This window comes from Myripristis murdjan, chromosome 8, assembly GCF_902150065.1.
Source record: "Myripristis murdjan chromosome 8, fMyrMur1.1, whole genome shotgun sequence".
Taxonomy (NCBI): domain Eukaryota; kingdom Metazoa; phylum Chordata; class Actinopteri; order Holocentriformes; family Holocentridae; genus Myripristis; species Myripristis murdjan.
The window spans coordinates 35,479,745-35,502,747 of record NC_043987.1 but is presented as its reverse complement, the minus strand read 5'-3'; the positions used below and the strand labels follow the sequence as shown (position 1 = coordinate 35,502,747).

General features: G+C 41.7%; 1 protein-coding gene across 2 annotated transcripts; it reads left to right on the top strand.

The window, feature by feature from the left end:
* The first annotated feature begins 623 nt into the window (after positions 1–623).
* On the top strand, positions 624–17,899 carry LOC115363518 (uncharacterized). Of its 2 annotated transcripts, none has more exons than XM_030057778.1 (4): positions 624–717; positions 890–1,536; positions 15,174–15,340; positions 16,332–17,899. In XM_030057778.1, exons 2-4 carry the CDS (start codon positions 913–915, stop codon positions 17,197–17,199), a joined length of 1,659 nt encoding a protein of 552 aa, XP_029913638.1. In that variant the 5' UTR covers positions 624–717; positions 890–912; the 3' UTR covers positions 17,200–17,899. The 2 variants fall into 2 exon arrangements, with proteins under 2 accessions (XP_029913638.1, XP_029913639.1); XM_030057779.1 differs by having other exon boundaries at positions 626–717; positions 890–1,380.
* The last annotated feature ends 5,104 nt before the right edge of the window (positions 17,900–23,003 follow it).

Below are 23,003 nucleotides of genomic sequence, written 5' to 3'. Positions count from 1 at the left end.
AGCCGCGGCTCGATGACGAGGCAGAGCCAGTGCGAGTTAGCACGGATGTTAGCACGTCGTCAGAGCAGAAATTACCAGGATAACGGATTCAAGGAACTTTATTGTCATACCAGGTCACATTTACATGTTAGTGGTACGAAATTAGCACTCAGGTCCCAGTTAAGCCTAAATAAATAAACACCCACCAAGTTGCGCCGCTACGTGGAATATGGCAGAATTTTACATAATTTGAATGAAATGCTGTTTTGGAATATGATCGTATGTCTGGCAAAAGCACAGAAGATTTCCAGGTTACAGCAGCGCATTAACAGAGATTGTGTAACAAAGCGAAGAGTTGCCACTCTGCTCTATTTTCACTGACTAACAGCAGCACACTGGCTTAGCTTGTCTATTCAGAGAAGAGATATCACTCTGGCTTATTTTTCAATCTATGTTATCACATGCATTCTACTGCACATTCATTGGTAGCTGCATTGTTAGGTCTGTTTGATAAGTAATTTACAATTTTAAAATAATAATAATAATTTAACATGTTAAATTATTGGAGTCATGTATGATGAGTTTTATTTCTTTTTATTTATTTGTCAGAAGGTTCAATAAACTGTAGTTGTAAAGAATGAGAGTGTGCTGGTGACTCTGTGATGGTTCTGGTCTCACAGGGTGAAGGAAGACAAGACGGACTAAACCTCAACACGCTTCAAAGACACAGACTTCCCTGTAAGCAAACTAATCCAGTCCTGACTGGATTCATGAGAAGGCTGAACACCATGTACCAGTTTGAAATACTTGCTTCTTTCTTTACATGCAGGACAAAGATAAAATAAAGAAGGAAATTCCTACTCTGAAAAAAAATAAACAAATCAATCAATATTATCTGATGTTCTTGCAGAGCTCCGCCCTCCAGCTGACACCATGGAGATCGCAGATCAGCTCATAACAGAGATCTACTCCTGCCTGGACCAACTAATATATTGTGCACAGAGACTGGAGGAGCTGGCCTCTGAGCTGGAGGACATCAGGAAGACCGCTACGACCAGTGACGATGTTGGAGGCTCTTTCTCTCTGCTCAGTGCAGGGACACCAACCGCCCTCACAGGAGGTGTTAAGGTCCCTCTTTTGGCAGGACTTGGTGCTGCTACCAGTCTGGGTTCAGACACTGGGAAATATATCAATTCAAGTAGCACATGCAGAAAAGCAACTGATGCTGTTGAGAAGCTCAATGAGCATGAAGCAAAGATCAGATCTCATCTGAACTTACTGGAAAGCAGAGGACAGAGCGAAGAAAAGGCTGTAGAAGAATATGTGTTGGACAGCATTGTAAAGGCACTGGCAAAACGTAGTGGGCTGAAGTGGAATGACAACTTCAAGTCACTTCCCAAGGTGACTGAACTGACCAAAAAACTGGCCAATCCTGAATCAGACATTTGGTGGTGGTCGGGTCTTCAAACGGGTGTTGGTGTCCTTGTTCCTGAGGGCGCCCTGGGCAGCCTGGTCGCTGATGGAGATCTCTCTGTTGTAGTGAAGGCAGCTGGAAAAGTAAGTGTAGACCATCATGAAAATGCTGAATATCACTTCCACTCTTGAACAATGACCACGTTTACATGCACACCATATCCCGGTTCAGGTCAATATTCCTGCGCTGCAGCAACTGGAATATTCCGTTTACATGTTAAGGTCCTTACACACCAACGGCGTTATTTTCGTGCGAATATTTCGTATTTTTTCAAACTCATAACATGCAACCAGTACTTGCACACAGAATGCGAAATACGAAAAGTTGAAATGCGACAGATTTATTTTTCGCAACAAGCTCGATTTTTCTAGGTGAACAAACTGCAGCAGCCAATCAGCAGCCTCCATTCCCAACAACAACATGAGGTCAGAGGCTGCAGGAGAGGCAGCGTCTCTCCTCAGGAGCTGCCCACTAAAACATCCTGACAGCCTGCCTCACACAGACAGCCAGGCTCTGCTCTGGGTCAGTGGGATCCCCATAGTTGGTTCTCTGTCTCTCTAGATGCGGTGCCAGCAGACCCAGGAGAGTCTCCAACTGTCCTACAGACATCCCAAAATAAGTTGGGAAACGCTCATGATACAGTTTGAATTCCTGTATCAGCAGGTGGGATTCCTCATCTCTGTCCCTGCTCTGTAAAAGCAGGTGGACCCAAAATCTCCTCTTTGGATGGAGAAACAATTCAATAATGACAAGGTCCTCATCGGAGGTTAACTCAATATTTTATGTGGGATTCATATTTTGTAATACACACATTCGCATCGCTGATTGGTGTGAATAGTTAAAGGCGAAATTTTCGCCGGTGAGTTTTTTTTCGCACTTTTGTCCCGCTATTTCGCTACACATGCCGGTGTGTGACAACCTTTACTTGGCATGTTCCCGTGTTTCGGCGTATTCCACTCTCTGACGTAATGCGACACTCAGCCGCGGGGGGCAGCAGCACGCGTATAGGCGTCTGGTCTGCCGGAAAAACAGACGAAGTCTTCTTCTTCTGCTTCTTCTTCTTCTTCTTCTTCTTCTTCTTCTTCTTCTTCTTCTGTCGCTATTTCTATGTTTTCTCCCATCGATATACTCCATGATATTTAAGTCTTTCATTACGCTCTAAAAACACTTTCTTTCTGCGTTACTTGTGTTGGGTTACATTTCTGGGTTATTTTTCCAGAGCCATAACCATTTCTTGGGTTAAAAGGATTTTATTTTAACCCAATTTGTGGGTTTTTTGAGTTGGGTAATATTTCTGGGTTATTATTTTTTTATGAGAGTAACCCATTGTTGGGTCAGAGACTTGGGTTTGATTGATTGATTCCTTATTGATTGATTGAATACTTTACGAACAGTTTGTGTAACGAAGAGCACTTCATTACTAGTGACTGATAGCTTTGCTTGAAAATATTGCACAACAGGGTTGGTAGAAAATGCATGTAGCCCGGTGTAAAATACACAGGCCTTAAAATATGTTATTTTCATAAAATAAATATGTTACCCTCTTAAAGTAATATGAGTAGAAACTTCAGCAAATAATTAAACTAAAAGTGATGTAGTTTAATAAAAGAAAACACAAATGGTTCACTGAAAGGTAAAATAATTCAGTCATAAATATGATTGGATGTTACAATGTGAATGTTGTTTTTCTCTGTAAGTAGCTGTATAATATGTTTAAGGTAAATTGAGTGTAATTTAGTGAAAAAACACAGGTTAAGTCCTTATTTTATGATATTGTGTTTGTGATTGGTTCCCGGAGTCAGTCAGTCAATTTCACCTGTGATGATTGGTTGTAGTACGGAAGAGAACAGAAGGGGCGGGGAGAGAAATGTCGGGAAGGTGTTGTTGTGAAGAAGAACGAGAGAACGAAAAAGCGGGTACAGACGCAGTAAGAGAGAGAAATACAGAGAGGGGAGAAAAGTTAAGAAATCGCTGGGATGTTTTAGCCTAGCGTATGTCCAGTTAATGTAGCTGTAGACAAGCACGTTTTCCAGCTTTTATCACGGTGGATTGAGCTGAAAGTTCGATGTGAACTGTGTTTGTGCTAACTGCTAATAAGTCGCTAGCTGAAGTGTAGCGGGCGCCATTACGGACTAGACAGACTGCTGTTTGCTTCGTGTGAAGACTGCTGTTTGCTTCGTGTGAAGGACAGTTTTTGCTTCGTGTATAACGAGCAAGTACGACAGTTTTCTGAAGAGGATTTCATCTCCGCTGCTGCTGGTTTCGTCTCTCGGCTGTGGACTGCTCATCCCTGTTTTCCCCGGACTGCGCGCTGTGGACTGTTATTCCCTGTTTTCCCCGGACTGCTACAGAAACGTGGTAGGACGTCAAACTGTAAGTTCAGACTTTTCCTCATCTTTGTTCGGATTATTCTACTATTCTACCGGCCGCACCGAACCCGAGCAACTACAGGCCTGCAACGTTTGTTATTTTGTGTGAGGGTGTGTGTGTGTGTGGGCCCACTGCTGTAGTATTAAGCTATAACTATTTTGGTTAAGGTTTTGATCCAACTTTGATTATCTGCTATATAGGCATAGTGGTGCGTATAAGAGAAGATTTGCGTATTTTCTTGTATTTGGTTGTTTGTTGGCAAACAGGTTTTTGCATATTTTCGAGTAATTAGCTTAGACAAGGATTTTTTCTATTTGGCTCTTACTTAAGGTGAATTTTGTGTAAAAGGCAATTCAGCCAGGTAATTACAGTGTTTTACATTGCCATAGTCGATTCTTTTGGAATTTTAAAGAGACAGTAAGTGTGTCCTTTGAGTTTTGTGTTCTTATTCATTTTCTTTTCTTACACCAAAACATAAATATTATTTGTTATTTGTACATTGCAAAGAAAAACCTCAGTAAAGTCATTTACTATCATTTACAGAAGTTGTCTGGGATCAGTTATTATGTGCTTGCCTTGAAAAGGCAACACATCTTAAAATCCTGCATACTTATTATTTTTATTATTATTATTATAGTTTATTATTCTGCACGTTTTCGGCGCGCTACTCCTCTTACAGCTTTGGTTTTAGGCCCACACAATGAATTGGGAAAATGTGTGGCCCCATTGGGAGAGGTGTGCTATTACTTTTATAAGGAATCCGACCCACGGAATTCTCAAAATTCCAATTTTCCTGAAAATTCTGGCCATCCGAAATGAATGGCCAAAACTTCAGAAGGCTCCAGGGCCCAGAGCTTTTGACCTGCATCCACGCACCAAATACGAAAAATGTGCGTCTTGTGGAGAAGAAGAGGTGTGTCAATTTTCAAAGCGATCAGACTTTGCGATTTTTCATAATTCACGATTTAAATCACGATTTTGCCCTCATTGAAAAAGAATGGGAAATCGGCAGACACTCATGCATTTTCAAAGCCTCACAGCTCCCTCATTCTTTGGCCCACAGACTCCATTCAAAGCTTAAATGACTCAGCAGATGTTCAACTTTATGTGTGTCATCTTCAATTTTTCATGTCTGCTTTAGTTTGCCATAAAACACAGTTTAAGTTTGGAGTTATTTTTGAGCCGCCTCTGACTTTTGAATGAGTGTGTATTGCGTGAGCTAGAGTGAGAGACCTGATGGCTAGAGTGGAGCAGCCCTTAAAATTCGCCTAAAACTTTTGTCTTTAACTTGCTCTCCTGGCCACAATTTTCACTGCACATGCATAATTTTTTGGAAAGTAGTAGGAAAACTAGTTCTGCTTTGAAAAATGTAAATACAAAAGCAAAGTAGCTTCAACTTTTTAAACTGTGACCCTTAACGAGGCAGGAGTGCCAGCTCTCTCCCCCATAGACTCCCATTATATCTGGAATGCAAAGTCTCAGGAGAGAAGCAGAAAGACACACTTTTTCAACTCGCTCTAGGGTGGGTATTTTTTTGGAGTTGGGAAATAATTTTGACAAACTTTGAAAGCCCAAAGCCTTGCCTTTCTCATGGTACATTTTATTTTCTGCTCGGACTTACTATCATTGACAAAGAAGCATTTGTTTGACCACTACTTTTAGGTGATTTTTCACAGAAGCAGCACTATCACTCATGCTGTGTGCTTCTTAGAGCCTCATTTCTGGCTCCACCCACACAAGCCCCAGTAGCACAGTGGATAGTGTCTCTGCCTGCCATGCAGGAGACCAGGGTTCAACTCCCCGCCTGGGCAAGAGCCACAACACCACACAATCCACAAACAGCATAGGGCTGGCAGTTTGCACATGTCTAGGCGCTCGCAAGGCAAGCACATCAAAGTTTCTTCAGAAACTTTATATCCTCTAGTTTAAAGTACATTTCATGTGTGTAAATATTGGTGGATACATAGAGTACTTAAAGTTCTACTCAAAACAGGTAAACCTGCGTGGTAGCTACCTTTACAAACCGAACCCAACACCCCATCATCTTAGCTTGCAAGTGTTTAAGGCTACTATAGAGTGCTGGGGTGCTACATAAAAATGGAGGCACCGCTGGGATTGTTTAGTTTCGTTCCACATTCTGACCCAGACAACGAGTAAGATAAATAGTAAAATAGAGACAATACATCAGAAAATAAATTAAATCTGTGATATTTTAGTTCATAAGTTCATTAATCTAAGCTAAAAACACTTTATTTCAGTCATTATCTCAATAAACGTGATTTTCCTAAACTCAGAGCAGTATAAGCTCAATCAAACAGTAAAGTCCAGTTAACAGTCAAAAGCAAAAATGGCACAACAACTACAGCACTGGTGCAAAGGAGAAGGCATTAACCCCTTGCATGCCATATTGGTCAAAGGTGTCCCAGAAGATACGGATATCGACTCCATTGAAAAAACCTTGCAGTCCATAAAAGCTTTAGGACGTGTTAAGGTCAGAGGAAGGATGTATGATCCTCAGTGTCAAGGCCTTACTGTATTGTGCGAATGCAGCGAGGATGTCAACCCAAAAGCCATTCCTTTGGATGTGTTAATGGAGGGGAGTAATTCCACATGGAGGATTTTTGGATCTTCTGAGGAGGGAAATGTGTCCACTGAGGAACAAGTAGGGAATGCTGCACAAGAGCAGCCACAAGCACCTGATTTTGTTTCCCCACTCCGAACATCCACACCTGAGGCCATTATCAGAGCAGTGGGAGACCTCATGCAGAAAACATCTAAGCTTAACAGTGACAGTATCTCATTCCGGAGACTGCGAACTTTCTCGGGTGTTGTCCCCACACCTCCTGGAGAAGAGCAGCTGGATAATTGGATAGAGCAAGCTCGACTCATGATAGAGGAGTGTGATCGCCCAGACAGAGAAAAAAGGATGAAAATAATGGAAAGTGTGAAGGGTCCTGCACTAGAGATCCTGCAAGCCTTTCGATTCAACAACCCAGACGCAACTCCTAAAGAGTACATTGATGTGATTGAGAACACTTTCGGCACAGCTGAAACAGGCGAAGAGCTCTATTTTGCCTTCAGAATGATGGTTCAGCAACATGGTGAGAAACTTTCAGCATTTCTGAGAAGAATGGAGAGAGCCCTGAACAAAGTGGTTCAGAAAGGAGGCTTGCCACCCGCTTCAACAGATAGAGCACGCCTTGACCAACTTATTAAAGGTGCCACCAGATCGGACATGATGCTCTTAAACCTCAGGCTCAGAGAGCGCAGAGATAATCCACCCACATTTCTGCAGCTGTTAAATGAGATCCGTATTGAGGAGGAGTATGAAGCCTCCCGCCACAAGTTGAACCCAACCAAGTCCGTACATGTCAAAACTGTTACAATACCAGCAGAGACCGAAATAAAAGACCTCAGAGCAGAGATACAAGAACTGAAATCACACGTCACTGAGCTCACAGCTTCGTCAACAACACAGTCTGTTCCCTCGCCTGTCCCAGAACCAGTTGCCACTACTGAGGCGGATGTCTCAGGTGAAGATAAAGACCTCCAAGCCTTAAAGAAAGAGGTGAGAAAGCTGAGGAAACAGATCACAGTCATGTCAATTAAACCCACCCCGGTTTCCAAAGAAGCACAACCCAGCCAAGGTCCTCTGCCTAGCCACAGTAGGCCGAGAGCCTCATCGCAAAGAGATTCACGTGACTTCTGTTACCGTTGTGGTGAAGACGGGCATTATGCTAACAAATGTAGCTCTCCAGAAAACTACCAAAAGGTGATACAAAAACTCATCCGTGCTCAAAGACAGCTGAGGACAAGTCAGAGAGACTCAAGTGCTGCACCTACTGCAGAGAACACTCATAATGTCAGTGTAAAGAGGAGTGCTGTGGATGTTCAAACTAACTCTCTGCCAGAAGGACTAATAGGGCCACCCTCCACAGCCAGTGTAAAAGTTGACGGCCAAACATGTACTGCTCTCCTTGATAGTGGATCACAAGTGACAATAATCTTCGAGAGTTGGTATGTCAAGCATCTGTCTCATGTGCCTATACATCCAGTCAGTAGTTTAGCCATATGGGGCCTTAGTGAGTCAGACAGCAGCTACCCCTACAGAGGCTACATTCAAGTTGAGTTGGAGCTCCCTGAGAGAAAACCAGGCAAAGCCAAGTCAGTCCCTGTTCTGGCCTTGGTGTGCCCAGATCCCCGCTGTTCAGACAACATCCCTGTGCTGGTGGGAACTAATGTTGATAATATCAGACCCTACACATCCAGAGAGCAAACTGTTGACCCAGATAACATCCGGTCAGCAAGAGTATGTGTGCCTGAGCAGCAATCCCAACCCTTTCCTACAACAAAGTCCCTCAAAGTCACTCTTGAAGACATCCCTGTAGCTGAAGTGAAGTGGTTTGGTCCTGGTCCTCTTGTCATTCCTGCAGGACGGGAGTACATAGCTACCTGCAAAGTCAAAGAGAGACACACTTTGGAAGACAGCATCCTCATCACAGAGCGAGCTCTTTCACCAGCTCTCCCTTCAAGTGTGTTTGTTCAGCCAACTGTCCTGTTCACAAAAGACATGAACAAGAACAAGTTCCTGGTGCTGTTACGTAATGAGTCATTAAAGGCAACCTCCATTCCCATCGGCACCGTGATTGCACACCTGCATGTAGCTGATATGGTGACCGAAGCCCCAAGTTCAAACTCAGAGACTTCCTCCAAGATTGATGCATCACTGTTTGATTTTGGAGACTCCCCCATTCCACATGAGTGGAAAGAAAGACTAAGACAAAAACTTTCTAAGAGGTCCAACGTGTTCTCAACAGAAGAGTGGGATGTTGGATTAGCCAAAGGAGTGGAACATCACATACGGCTAAATGATAGTACTCCATTCAGAGAAAGGTCTCGCCGTGTATCACCTGCTGACCTAGAAGACCTTCGACGCCACCTTCAGGGACTTTTGGCAGCGGGGATAATAAAGGAATCTAGAAGCCCCTATGCGTCGCCCATTGTCCTGGCGCGTAAAAAGAATGGACAACTGCGCATGTGTGTGGACTATCGGACATTGAACCGAAGAACAATCCCTGATCAGTACACAGTGCCACGCATTGATGACGCGTTGGACTGTCTGTCTGGAAGCAAGTGGTTTTCAGTGTTGGATCTGCGCAGCGGTTACTACCAGATCCCAATGGTAGAAGAAGATAAAGAGAAAACTGCCTTCATATGTTCACTGGGATTTTATGAATTTGAGAGGATGCCACAGGGGATCACAGGGGCCCCGGCAACATTCCAAAGACTTATGGAGAAGGCAGTTGGAGACATGCACATGCTTGAGGTCATAGTATATTTGGACGACCTTATTGTGTTCGGCAAAACCCTGGAAGAGCACGAACAAAGACTACTTAAGGTGATCGACAGACTGGAAGAGACTGGTCTGAAGCTGTCGATTGACAAATGTCAGTTCTGCAGACCCCAAGTGACCTATGTGGGACACATTGTGTCAGAGAATGGAATCGCCACAGACCCTGCTAAAGTTGAAGCGGTAACCCACTGGAAGCAGCCCACTGATTTGCCCTCCTTGCAGTCCTTTTTAGGATTCTGTGGGTATTACCGTCGCTTCATAAAGAACTACTCCATCATAGTCAGACCTCTTACAGAACTGTGCAAGGGTTATCCACCAACTCAGAAGAAAAGAAAAACAGCCAAAGTACCAGACAAGACATACTACAAAGTGAGTGAGCCCTTTGGGGACAGGTGGGATCAGTCATGCACAGAGGCCTTCGAGATGGTCATTAATTGTCTCACCAACACACCTGTCCTAGCATTCGCTGATCCAGCAAAGCCCTATGTGTTACACATAGATGCCAGCTTTAAAGGTTTAGGGGCAGTGCTCAACCAAGAACACCCAGAAGGGTTGAGGCCCGTTGCCTTTGCAAGCAGGAAGCTCAGTTCCTCTGAGAAGAACTATCCAGTGCATCAACTCGAGTTTTTGGCACTTAAATGGGCTGTGGTTGATAAGTTTCATGATTATCTGTATGGAGCGAGCTTTACAGTGAGGACTGATAACAACCCTCTAACATATATTCTCACAACTGCTAAGTTAAATGCAACTGGTCATCGCTGGCTTGCCGCCCTCTCGACATACAACTTCACGCTCCAGTATCGACCAGGAAGCAGCAACATTGATGCCGACTCACTGTCACGCAACCCCCTTCCAAACAGTGATGAGTGGCAAAACATTCCCCCTGAAAGTGTCAAAGCTCTTTGTAAACAGATCAGATGTAGGAAGCCAGCTGGAGAGTCCCTCAACTGTGCAGAGCCGTTAGGGGTTTCCCCAGATGCTATCCCTGAGTGTTATGCTTTTCCCACACACTTGGACTATGGTTGTTTGACCCAGATCAGTCATAAAGACCTTATCAGTGCTCAAGATTCTGACCCAGTAATCTCTCCAGTGAAGAAAGCAGTCAAGGATGGACACTCATTCCACTCAGTTCAGGGTGAGGATCCTGGAGTCACATTGCTGAAGCGAGAGGCAAATAAGTTGCTGGTAGTTGATGAACTGCTTTACAGAGTCACCGAGAGACCATCTGGAACAGAAATACACCAACTTGTCCTTCCCAAAGAATATGTCTCCACTGTGCTCAGGTCGCTCCATGATGACTCCGGACATCTGGGAGTGGAAAAGACCACTGAACTCATAAGAGACCGGTTCTACTGGCCTAAAATGGGAGCTGAAGTGGGACAGTACATAAAAAACTGTGGCAGATGTGTAGCACGAAAGACTCCCCCTCAGAGAGCTGCACCTTTAAACCAGATAACCAGCAAAGGCCCACTCGATCTAGTGTGCATTGATTTTCTATCCCTTGAGCCTGATTCTCAGGGATTTGCTAATATCCTTGTTGTGACGGATCATTATACCAGATACGCCCAAGCCTTCCCTGCGAGAGACCAAAAAGCTTCAACAGTGGCCAAGATTCTATGTGAGCGCTACTTTGTGCACTATGGACTCCCCGCACGGATACATTCGGATCAAGGGCGGGATTTTGAAAGCAAACTGATCCAAGACTTGCTGAGAATGCTGGGGATTCATAAGTCAAGAACCACTCCTTACCATCCCCAAGGAGATCCACAACCCGAGAGATTCAACCGTACACTGCTATCCATGCTCGGAACTCTGGATCCGAAGCGGAAGCAGAAGTGGAGTCAGAACATCAGTCAGCTGGTGCACGCCTATAATTGCACCCGAAATGAAGCGACTGGTTACTCACCTTATCTGCTGATGTTCGGCAGAGAAGCCCGTTTACCTGTGGACATCTGTTTTGGAGTGTCTGATAAGAGTGAAAAGAGTGTGACGTATCAGCAGTATGTGACAAAGTTGAAAGCAGACCTTCACAAAGCCTACCAACTTGCTACTGAAGCTGCTGACAAAAATCACAAGAGAAACAAAAGAGCACATGACAAACTAGTAAAGGATCAAGTCTTGGAGGAAGGAGATCGTGTGCTGCTGAGAAACTACGGTGTCACTGGAAAACACAAGCTGAAGGATAAATGGAGGTCCATGCCTTACATTGTGGTTGGAAAAATGCCAAACCTTCCAGTCTACCAAGTGAAACCAGAAAGGGGGACTGGAGTTGTAAAAACAGTGCACCGCAATCATCTGTTACCCATCGGCTATCTAGTGAGACTGCCATCAGAGGATGATGAGCTAGAGAGTTCACAAAAGCCCGGAACCAGGAAACAACAAAGACTGGCTCAAAGATCAACACAGTTTGTTAATTATGAGGATGAGCCACTCTCCTCAGAGTCTGACTATGAGGATGTGGATCCACCAAGACAAATATCAGTTGAGTGGAAAGATCTCTTGTCACAGCCAGAGTTCTGCCCAAGACACCTAAGCCAAGTCACAAATGACGTTCAAGTTGTTTCACCAGCCAGGGATCTGGCTGGAGTCGGCCAGAGTCTGGAGACTGATGATATTCCAGATGCTGATCTGCCTCCCACCATTGCTCCAGATGCAGACAGAGATCTAGAGGGGGGAGCAGATGGAAATGAGGAGGAAATAGCTGAAGAAGATGAGCTTCCAGCTGAGTGTTCAAGGAGAGTGAAGAAACCAGTGCTTAGACTGAGTTATGATGAGCTGGGAAAACCCTCCGATCAAACACTGATTGTTTTCAGTCATGGTGTGCTTGTTGGAAGTGGCACCTACAGAGACTTAAGACGCCGCCTATGTCAAACCACCTGGTGTCACTCCATGGCCTTGTGTTCTGACTGTGCTAGATTAAGTCCTTTCAGTCAGTTATTTAAACCTTAAATTTGATGAGGGCATCAAATGCTTTAGAAGGGGGAGGGTGTAGCCCGGTGTAAAATACACAGGCCTTAAAATATGTTATTTTCATAAAATAAATATGTTACCCTCTTAAAGTAATATGAGTAGAAACTTCAGCAAATAATTAAACTAAAAGTGATGTAGTTTAATAAAAGAAAACACAAATGGTTCACTGAAAGGTAAAATAATTCAGTCATAAATATGATTGGATGTTACAATGTGAATGTTGTTTTTCTCTGTAAGTAGCTGTATAATATGTTTAAGGTAAATTGAGTGTAATTTAGTGAAAAAACACAGGTTAAGTCCTTATTTTATGATATTGTGTTTGTGATTGGTTCCCGGAGTCAGTCAGTCAATTTCACCTGTGATGATTGGTTGTAGTACGGAAGAGAACAGAAGGGGCGGGGAGAGAAATGTCGGGAAGGTGTTGTTGTGAAGAAGAACGAGAGAACGAAAAAGCGGGTACAGACGCAGTAAGAGAGAGAAATACAGAGAGGGGAGAAAAGTTAAGAAATCGCTGGGATGTTTTAGCCTAGCGTATGTCCAGTTAATGTAGCTGTAGACAAGCACGTTTTCCAGCTTTTATCACGGTGGATTGAGCTGAAAGTTCGATGTGAACTGTGTTTGTGCTAACTGCTAATAAGTCGCTAGCTGAAGTGTAGCGGGCGCCATTACGGACTAGACAGACTGCTGTTTGCTTCGTGTGAAGACTGCTGTTTGCTTCGTGTGAAGGACAGTTTTTGCTTCGTGTATAACGAGCAAGTACGACAGTTTTCTGAAGAGGATTTCATCTCCGCTGCTGCTGGTTTCGTCTCTCGGCTGTGGACTGCTCATCCCTGTTTTCCCCGGACTGCGCGCTGTGGACTGTTATTCCCTGTTTTCCCCGGACTGCTACAGAAACGTGGTAGGACGTCAAACTGTAAGTTCAGACTTTTCCTCATCTTTGTTCGGATTATTCTACTATTCTACCGGCCGCACCGAACCCGAGCAACTACAGGCCTGCAACGTTTGTTATTTTGTGTGAGGGTGTGTGTGTGTGTGGGCCCACTGCTGTAGTATTAAGCTATAACTATTTTGGTTAAGGTTTTGATCCAACTTTGATTATCTGCTATATAGGCATAGTGGTGCGTATAAGAGAAGATTTGCGTATTTTCTTGTATTTGGTTGTTTGTTGGCAAACAGGTTTTTGCATATTTTCAAGTAATTAGCTTAGACAAGGATTTTTTCTATTTGGCTCTTACTTAAGGTGAATTTTGTGTAAAAGGCAATTCAGCCAGGTAATTACAGGGTTTTACATTGCCATAGTCGATTCTTTTGGAATTTTAAAGAGACAGTAAGTGTGTCCTTTGAGTTTTGTGTTCTTATTCATTTTCTTTTCTTACACCAAAACATAAATATTATTTGTTATTTGTACATTGCAAAGAAAAACCTCAGTAAAGTCATTTACTATCATTTACAGAAGTTGTCTGGGATCAGTTATTTAAAGTACATTTCATGTGTGTAAATATTGGTGGATACATAGAGTACTTAAAGTTCTACTCAAAACAGGTAAACCTGCGTGGTAGCTACCTTTACAAACCGAACCCAACACCCCATCATCTTAGCTTGCAAGTGTTTAAGGCTACTATAGAGTGCTGGGGTGCTACATGCACTTTGAACAGACAACTTAACTATGCACTTTAATAATGGCACTTGGCACTTTAGTTGCAATATTTGCACTTTATTATTGGTTTGCACAGAATATTTGCACATTGCATATTTGCACATTTTATACACTAACTATTTATTGTCTATTTATTGAATAATTTACAACTTGATAATTTATCAGTGTAAAACCGTGAGTGATGTGTGTCTTCGGGCTTGGGTTGTAGTCAGGGCTTGGCTCCACCTATGGACATAAAATTGAAATAGCTGCTGATACTGCACTTCCTCTTCACTCTCTACAACAGTGGGTAGTGAGCTTGCTGCACCGGGTGTAGTACTACTACTAGTAGTAGTACTCCTCCCTGGATGGGTGAACTGCAGAGGAAGAATTTCCCCAAGGGGACTAATAAAGGCCGGCTTGGCTGGTGTGTGTATAGATAGATAGATAGTAATGCAATACAATGCTAATTCTAACTATAAATAAGTTGAAAGTGGTTCTTTAATATAGACTACATTTTGGGTAGGGAATTAAAAAAAATAATAATAAATAACCAATTTTGGTTATAATGACTACAATCCTGGGTCAATATAACCCAACTTTGGGTTGACAAATTCCATTTCCAATGGATGGCTTATAAACAGTTATTTATGCAGGAATTCATGAATTCAGGCAGCTGCAAAGCACTTACTACTCGTTAATTAAGCATTTTGTGTGAGCTCATCTAAAGTGGCGACTATCTATTTTATAAAGAGATTTTATAAAACATCTACTAACACACTCACTAACCATTAGTACATGTCTGAATTGTGGAGCATGCAGACATGTACATCTAAATAGACTGTTCATTATTTGCAAAGGCTTTCTAAATGATCTTACCAACCACTGACAAATCCTAAATACCTGGTGGGTAAGTGATGTAATACTTAGAAATGCTGAATCCATCATTTATATAGATGAGCTTATTAATGAAGAGTAAAACATTTATAACTGTGATTATAAACCACAAACCACAATAATGAGTACTTACGTCAGAAACATGCTTTATAAATGATGAATTCAGTGTTTACTGATCCATAACTACTGTGCTTATAAATGATGAGTAAAACATTTATAACTGTGATTATAAACCACATACTAATGAGTATTTATGTCAGAAACATGCTTTATAAATGATGAATTCAGTGTTTACTAATCCATAACTACTGTGCTTATAAATGATGAGTAAAACATTTATAACTGTTTATAAACTACATACTAATGAGTATTCATGCGTTATATATGTGGAATTCAATATTTATTAATGCTTAACTAATGCTTACTAGTGTGTACTCATTATAAAGTGTTACCCAAGATGCTTTATGGAAACAAATGTGTCTCATTCTTTTAAGATTGGGGCAAGGGCAGCAGCTGGACTGGAACTATCAGTTACTGAGCTGAAAAGTGTGGAACTGGCCCAAAAGGATTCTGGGAAAGAGGCCAGTGAGAATCTGAGAGATGAAGCTAAAAGACTGACGGACAGATTTATAATGATCAGGTGTGAACTGGATGAAATCTGGTGAGTGTCTGGAACTGGACATTCTGCGATACAGAAAAATACAAAAATGTATTCTTACTGCACCTGCACCTTCCACAGCCTTTAGCTCTGCTGCATTTCTGCACTTCTTTGACTTGGTCGAGTTTGCATGCTCTGAGGTTGTGTGTGTGTGTGTGTATGTGTGTGTGTGTTTGCTGGTGTCTTTTCTTTAATTTTTGACTGTAATGTTAGTAATTTGCTCTCATCACCTGTTGCCACCTGGCTCTTTTCTCTCTGTGCTCCTCAACATGTCTAACATTTGTTTCTGTTACAGCTCCTGTTTTTTTGTTTTTGTTTTTTTTTCTTTCTTGCTGATAAAAGGATTAAGATGATCAGATTGATGACTGTCAGGGACCAGATTCAAACAGTTCAGTTCAACACAACACTTTGTGAAGGCAACTGCTTTTTGTGTTGAGAAAATTTGACAAAAATTAAGACTATTTAGTAGTTATATATTCATTTAATTTATTTTAGTTAGTTAGTTTTGTATGCACACAACATTGTTTCAGTTCATTTTAGTCATTTTTTCTAAAGTCTAGTTTTTGTTTTTATTTCAGTTAACCAGAATGTATTTTTCAAATCTAGTTTTAGATGCACACACAGATCTTCAGGCCAAGACGTTGTGTCTACATGTTTATGCTAACATTTCAGGCGAGTGGCTTCATCAGAGCATCATCCTCCGCGCCTCCACTCGCCTGAAACATTAGCATGTTGGTGGACGTGGCCAGGCTAAATCTGTGAAACTGAGATGAGTCCACCTTGACCTGAAGATCTGTGTGTGTTTACCTTTAGGTATTTACTGCTGGAACTCATGAATTTCATGAATACTGAGAAGGTGCATCCTCTCAAAGATCTAATTATTTTTTTTTAAAAAATGTCATAAAATTCCACTACTACTGCAAACGCACTGCAATGTGATAGATGATGTATGATAGAGCACTTCACTTCTTCTATTTGGTGATTTCTCTTACAGCGGCTTGTTTAAGGAGTTAGCTGGAATTCAGTGCTGTATTGAAAACCCTGACATAAACTCACCAGGATGGATGGATTTAATAAACTTTACAATACAGAACTGTGAGGACGAATCCCTCCGGAAGTTGCTGTGGGAAAATTCAATGTCTCAGGAATTATTCAAACTTTTCTCATACTTTAAATTCCTGACCAAAGACATCAACGGGGTAGACAGAAATGAAGATATTCACATCATCATTGTGGCTCACGGCTCAATCACACCTGAGATGATGCCCACCAGCCGCCTCACACCTCTGTTCACCATCGAGGACGTGCTCCTGTATTCTCCATGGAACTGTATGATATGTCCTGAGGCAGCGTACGGCATCGCAACAGGACTGATTGAGATTCAAGACAGGAGCTTTTACTGTTACAAAGATGAATGTCCCATTCCCTCTCCTGACCACCAGCCCACCAAGCTGCCCGACGACTGGAACTCCATGAGGGCGTCGTCGATGCAGGTCCCAGACATCAAGCTCAGCCCTCTTGGACCACGGGACGGTGCATGGGGTCAATATCTGGTATTGGAAGGTCACCATGGTCACCCGAGAAGAAACCGTATCGTCATCCCATACCGTGTCCCACTTACTCTCTCATTCTCCATCGTCAATTTGGTCTTGTCCATCGTGCTCCTTTTCTTCGAGCGCCGAGCCAAAGTCCATCTGGCAGCCTGTCTGGGTAAAAGGTCTCCAGACGAGACGTTTGATGAGGATGGTTTGAGGGATCAATATTCCTACACGAATGACAACACCGCCATGAATGCTCCCATGGAGCTCAACCCATATCCTGCCCTGTATGAGGCTCTGAAGGCTGTGTTTGGGCCACGATAACTGGAGGTCGTCAAACAGAAATGTGGATGGAACCGCGTAGGAACTCATTTCTGTTTGCAGGAAATGATGAAGGGAGAGAGGAAAATCTAAATAAACGTACTGATTCATCCATTCAACAGCATGACATCAACAGAAAGCTGCAGCTCGATCAAACACGACCTGCCCACCAACTGAGTCGCCACAACGAATTTCATCATTTTACGTCTCAGCAAACCAACAGATGTGTTGAACGTCAACCTTTCTGAACCACAAATACATTGCACATCAACATTTAGACTCACAGTCAGTGGGGCGGAGCCTCAGTATCAAAGTCACATGACTGTCAACATTCACTAGCTAACAGTCTAGCAGTGACACACAGCACCCCTCCCCTACACACACACACACACACACACACACACACACACACACACACACACACACACATTAGCTGAACACACAAAGTAAATTATTTTGATTTTATTTTGGCTGCTGAGAGTCTAAAACTTTCTTTCTGTAGTTCATAAAAAACAAATATAGTAGGAGTTTAAATATTACAAATGAAGCTTTATACATTATATACATATATACACACTTTCTCTCTCTTTCACTCACTCTCTCTCTCTCTCTCACACACACACACACACACACACCACAATCAACATTATGTTTAACTTTGTGTGGAAATTAAAAAAAAAAAAAAAAAAAAAAAAACTCTCCCTGACAAGACGCTAGGTAGTAAAAAAAAAAAAAAAAAAAAAAATCAGTTTGATCATAAAAATTTGAAAATTAAAAATTGAAAAAAAGAAAGTTATGTTGAGTGTGAAAACTTTTGTTCATTGCATTTTAATTAGTACTTCATAATTGCCTGCTGCATGTGTTGTATTCATTGATGCACTTAAGAATATTCATGTTCTGTGTTTATAAAAAACTTGTTCTGTAAACAGTTTGTTTACTGTTGTGATCAAAAACATTGATCTGAAGCTTCTGAGGCTGTTCTGGAAAGAGTTTTCTAATAAACAATAAATAAAGCAACTTCTGACCAACCCGGATCAATTTCAGGCCTAAAATAACATACCGCTTTAAGCCCCGCCCATTTCACACACACACACACACACACACACACACACACACACACACATTATATTTAACTTCGTGTGGAAATAAAAATAAAAAAAACCTTCCCTGACAAGAATGTTAAGTTGTAAAAAAAAAAAAAAAAAAAAAAAAAATCACAGTTTGATCATAAAAAAATGAGAAAATTAAAAATTAAAAAAGAAAGTTATGTTGAGTGTGAAAACTCTTGTTCATTGGGCAAACACAGAGATGCTGATGCAAGAATATTGCATTGACTATTGCAGTGGCCTGCTTTCTGGTCTTCCTAAAAGAAACATCACAAGTTTACAGCTTCTACAGAACTCAGCTGCCGAGAGCTGACGAGGACCAGGAGGCAGGCGCAGAGTACAGCAGCTCCCTGTGTGTTTCAGGATCGACTTTAAGGTTCTCTTAATGGTTTTTAAATGTCTTAGGGGTCTTAGGCCTTCTTATCTTTCTGAATTGCTTTTACCTTATGAACCCTCGCGGACCCTCAGGTCCTCCAGGCCTGTTATCTATTCCCAGAGTTAAAACACAAACACACGGTGAGGCATCTTTCCAGTTTTATGGCCCCCGACTGTGGAACAGCCTGCCGGAGGACCTGAGGGCCGCAGAGAACGTTGATATTTTTAAAAATAGGCTCAAGACCCACCTACTTAATTTGGCTTTTAACTCATGTTCTCAATATACTTTTTATTTTAACCTGACTTTTTTCTTATTCCCTATACCTTTTGTTTTGGCTTTTAACTAAATGTTCTTATATTTTTACATGTTTATTTTAGCTTTTATTAATGCTCTTATATATTTTTATCTCATGTTTTTATTTCTCTATATACATTTTATATTCTTATCTTATAGGTTTTCATACTTTTATCCCATATATCCAGTGTTTCCTCAGTGCTTTTAACATGGAAAGCACTCCGTGCTACATTTTCTGTTTGAAAAGTGCTCTATAAATAAAGTTTGATTGATTGATTGATTGCATTTTACTTGGTACTTCATAATTGCCTGCTGCATGTGTTGTATTCATTGATGCACTTAAGAATATTCATGTTCCGTGTCTGTGGATATTCTCATTTATCCAGGTCATCGTTCTCTTAGGGCAAAGTTGAATTGTAGGCAACTGGACTTGTATTTGTCTTAGGAAGACGTTTCGCTTGCTCTTCTGGGGCCAGATTCTCCAAAAACTTCTTACTAATAATCTTAAGACGTTTCGTAAGAGGAAAAAATGAGAAGTTCATAAGAATGTTCTCAAGTGCTGTTCCCCATTATTTTCTTAAGAACTGCACATTATCTTAAGAACTTCTTAATTTTTTCCACTTAAGAACTTCTCAACTCTCTCTTTATGTAAACAAACAGCCTCGAGCTGCAGCCCACAGCAGCTCCATCTAAAATCCAACAAAACAATATCCATTATAGTCTCAACTTTGATTTGATGTTATCAAAGTGTTTTCTCAAAAATTGAGATACATACTTTGTATTGGACAGTGACGATATTATTAACCTATTAGTTAACAGAATCTAAATATAATTGACACTTGAGTGGTGACTGGTGGCTAAACAATATGTCCTCATATAGACTCAGAAACAATATATGTGCCTATATGTGTCTAAATACTGGCTTAGATATTAGGCTGAATTACAGTTTAGATAACCATTATCTCTCTGTTAACATATACTATGTCAAATTATTAAGGTATTACTACATTAATCTATGCTATATAATCAAATTTGGCTCTAAATTAATCAAAGATGTTTGAAAAATAGCTTACCTTCACAAAGCATGTGGTTACTTAAGATGACCTTTACCTGTCTTAAAGTTATGATACTATTTAAGAAAAATAGTAAGATAATTTCTTTCAAGAATCCCATTTATTCTTAAGAAAAATCTTAAGAATAAAGTTGAGAACATTCTTAAGATCTTTTGTTTGGATTCTTAAAATATTTTGTTTGTGAATTCGAAAATATCTTAAGATTCTTCTTAAACCCAAACTTAAGAAAAAAAGTGGAACATAAGAAGAAATTTTAATCTGAAGAACCTTTGGAGAATCCGGCCCCTGGTTGTGTGGTATCCTGTCTTTTGAAAGACAGGATACCACACAATCAGAAGAGCAACCTGATATATGCTGTCCAATGCAGTGAGGAATGCAAGGACTTATACATTGGGGAAACAAAACAACCAGTGAACAAGCGCATGGCTCAACACAGAAGGGTGAACTCCTCAGGTCCAGTCTCAGCTGTCTGTCCACATCTGAAGGAAAAGGCACACTCTTTTGAAGACAGCAATGTTAAGATTTTGGACAGGGAGGATAGATGGTTTGAGAGAGGAGTAAAAGAGGCCATATATGTGAAAGTGGAAAAACCAGCCCTCAACAGGGGAGGGGGTCTGCGGCGCCACCTATCTCCAATCTATAATGTTGCCCTTTCATCGGTACCCAGGAGGATCAACAAATTAACCTCAGACGACTCAGCGATCATCGTTCACCAGGGTTTCACCTGACTCTGACCACTGTCACCTCACAGGACCACAACAAGGGTCCAGTGAAACCAGTGCCTGCATGAACACACCCACAGGCATTAGGGTGGACACTCCCACGGAGGTTAAATACCTGGACCTTACTCCACTGTCTTTGTCAGACTAGTGCGGACTAGAAAGACCGATGCGTATGAACTGATGAAGCCTCTTGGATAAGAGGCGAAACGTCTTCCTGAGACAAATACAAGTCCAGTTGCCTACGATTCAACTTTGCCCTAAGAGATTCATGTTCCGTGTTTATAAAAAACTTGCTCTGTAAACAGTTTGTTTACTGTTGTGATCAAAAACATTGATCTGAAGCTTCTGAGGCTGTTCTGGAAAGAGTTTTCTAATAAACAATAAATATAGCAACTTCTGACCAACCCGGATCAATTTTTAAAATAACATACCGCTTTAAGCCCCACCCAGATCCGATAAAACCACACCCACTTCTGATTTAAGCCCCACCTACTTCTGGTTTAGGCCCAGATACAGATACAGATAGACTGACACACCTCTGTGCAGCCTCCATGTGTAGAAAGCTCACATGCCAACAGTTTGCAGAACATTTTCACTGATTCAAGAAAAAACTTGTCCAGTTGCCTTTTTCAGAGTTTGTCCTCTCTGGCATGGAATGTTCTCAACTTAATGAAGACATTAAACATTAATAAAGCCATTAAACATATTTTTGATTTTCTTACTGGTTTCTGGTTTTATTTTATCATCTATTGAGTTTTATTGTAAAATTTGACTGTCTGTTTGTTTTAAAGTGTTTTTCCCTGACCCTATTATTATTATTATTGTTGTTGTTGTTGTTGTTGCTGCTGTTACACATCACATCCTTACACAGAAATGAAACATAACTCTATTTGAGGTAGAGTTCTCAGATTCTGCCTGAACCCGACCCTACCCCACATGTTCGGGCCGGGTCGGGCCTAAAATGTGTGTGAATTGGTCGGGTAGGGTCGGGCTTCAGGTTCTGGTTCTGTGTCTCTTTGCTGCTAGAATCTGAGCCACCGGTGCTGCTAAAAAATGGAGAATTTGGCGATCTTTTTTTTTTTTTTCCTCTCTTTTCTTTTTTTCGGGCTTTGTCGGGCTGTCGGGCCTAAAGTTGGGCTAATCAGTAGGGTAGGGTAGGGCCTCAGGCTGGCCCAGTGTGGCCCGGGTAGGGTAGGGTCTTCATTTTCAGGCCCAATGAGAACTCTAATTTGAGGTTACATGTGAGAGCAATAATACACTCGAGCTGAGTCACAGTCCCACTCTTCTGGGAGTCGCTCTTTTAACCCTTTAAGGAGGTCAAAGTGAACTCTTGTGGGACTTAGAGTTTTTTTTTCATTTGCTAACAAGAGGCCACTTTTTCAAAGCTCTTCATACAGTCTGCATCAGCAGCACGCATGTCGGCCAAACAGTTCGCCTCAGCTCCAGAACTCACTGAGACCAGCAGAGCTCTTCATGCAGCGCTCGACTCAGCGTGCTCCTCAGACTGCCAGCACACTGCCACTCAGAAACACCGACGACAGCCTCGTCTCTGAGCTCTGACAGTTTTTTTCTAGTCGCTCAGGCGCTGCCTTTGAAACCAGAGGTGATCTTTGCTAAACTTTACACACTGACCGCAAAGCCCTTCACTTAAGCTTCTTTTGTAATGCGTCATCGTCAAAACATGACACACACACCTTCTTCTGAACGAGCACATAAAGCAGCAGCTGAGTATCAATGAAAAACATGGTGGCATTTGATTTTTTGCAGAACTGCTAACAATAAAGTTTTGTCATACCTGGAACTGGATGTGTGTTCCTAATATAACCCACTGGGAGTACAAACGAAGAGACGTTTTCGTTCTGCTCCTCAAACAGCAAAAGCACAGAGGAGACAAAATAGGCTCAGTCTCACTTTGTGGGTCTGGCCGTAAGACTTCATCTTACTTCTTCAACTCTTCCTCCTCCTCATCCTCCTCTACACTCAAAAAAGTGAACTCTGTGAGTTGTTGAACCAAAAAAAAATTTACCTATATCAGCTTTAATTAACATTTCTGTGTTTGGCTTTAAAACGAAGTGCACTTAATTAAGCATAACTTAAAATGAAACCTTGTGGTGCCGTGTGCAGGTTGTGTGAGTGTGCTGATAACGCCTGTCACCGCCACATAAAGCTCTCTGTGTCTCTCTCATGTCACTTCCACATACATAGAAATGAAATAGAGTACTCGGGGTTCAGCAGC

Excerpts from the sequence above, each read along its gene's own strand:
- LOC115363518 (XM_030057778.1), top strand. The coding sequence starts at position 913 with ATGGAGATCGCAGATCAGCTCATAACAGAGATCTACTCCTGCCTGGAC. Across the intron at positions 1,537-15,173 it reads TAGTGAAGGCAGCTGGAAAA|ATTGGGGCAAGGGCAGCAGC; the intron begins GTAAGTGTAGAC and ends CATTCTTTTAAG. Across the intron at positions 15,341-16,331 it reads TGTGAACTGGATGAAATCTG|CGGCTTGTTTAAGGAGTTAG; the intron begins GTGAGTGTCTGG and ends TTTCTCTTACAG.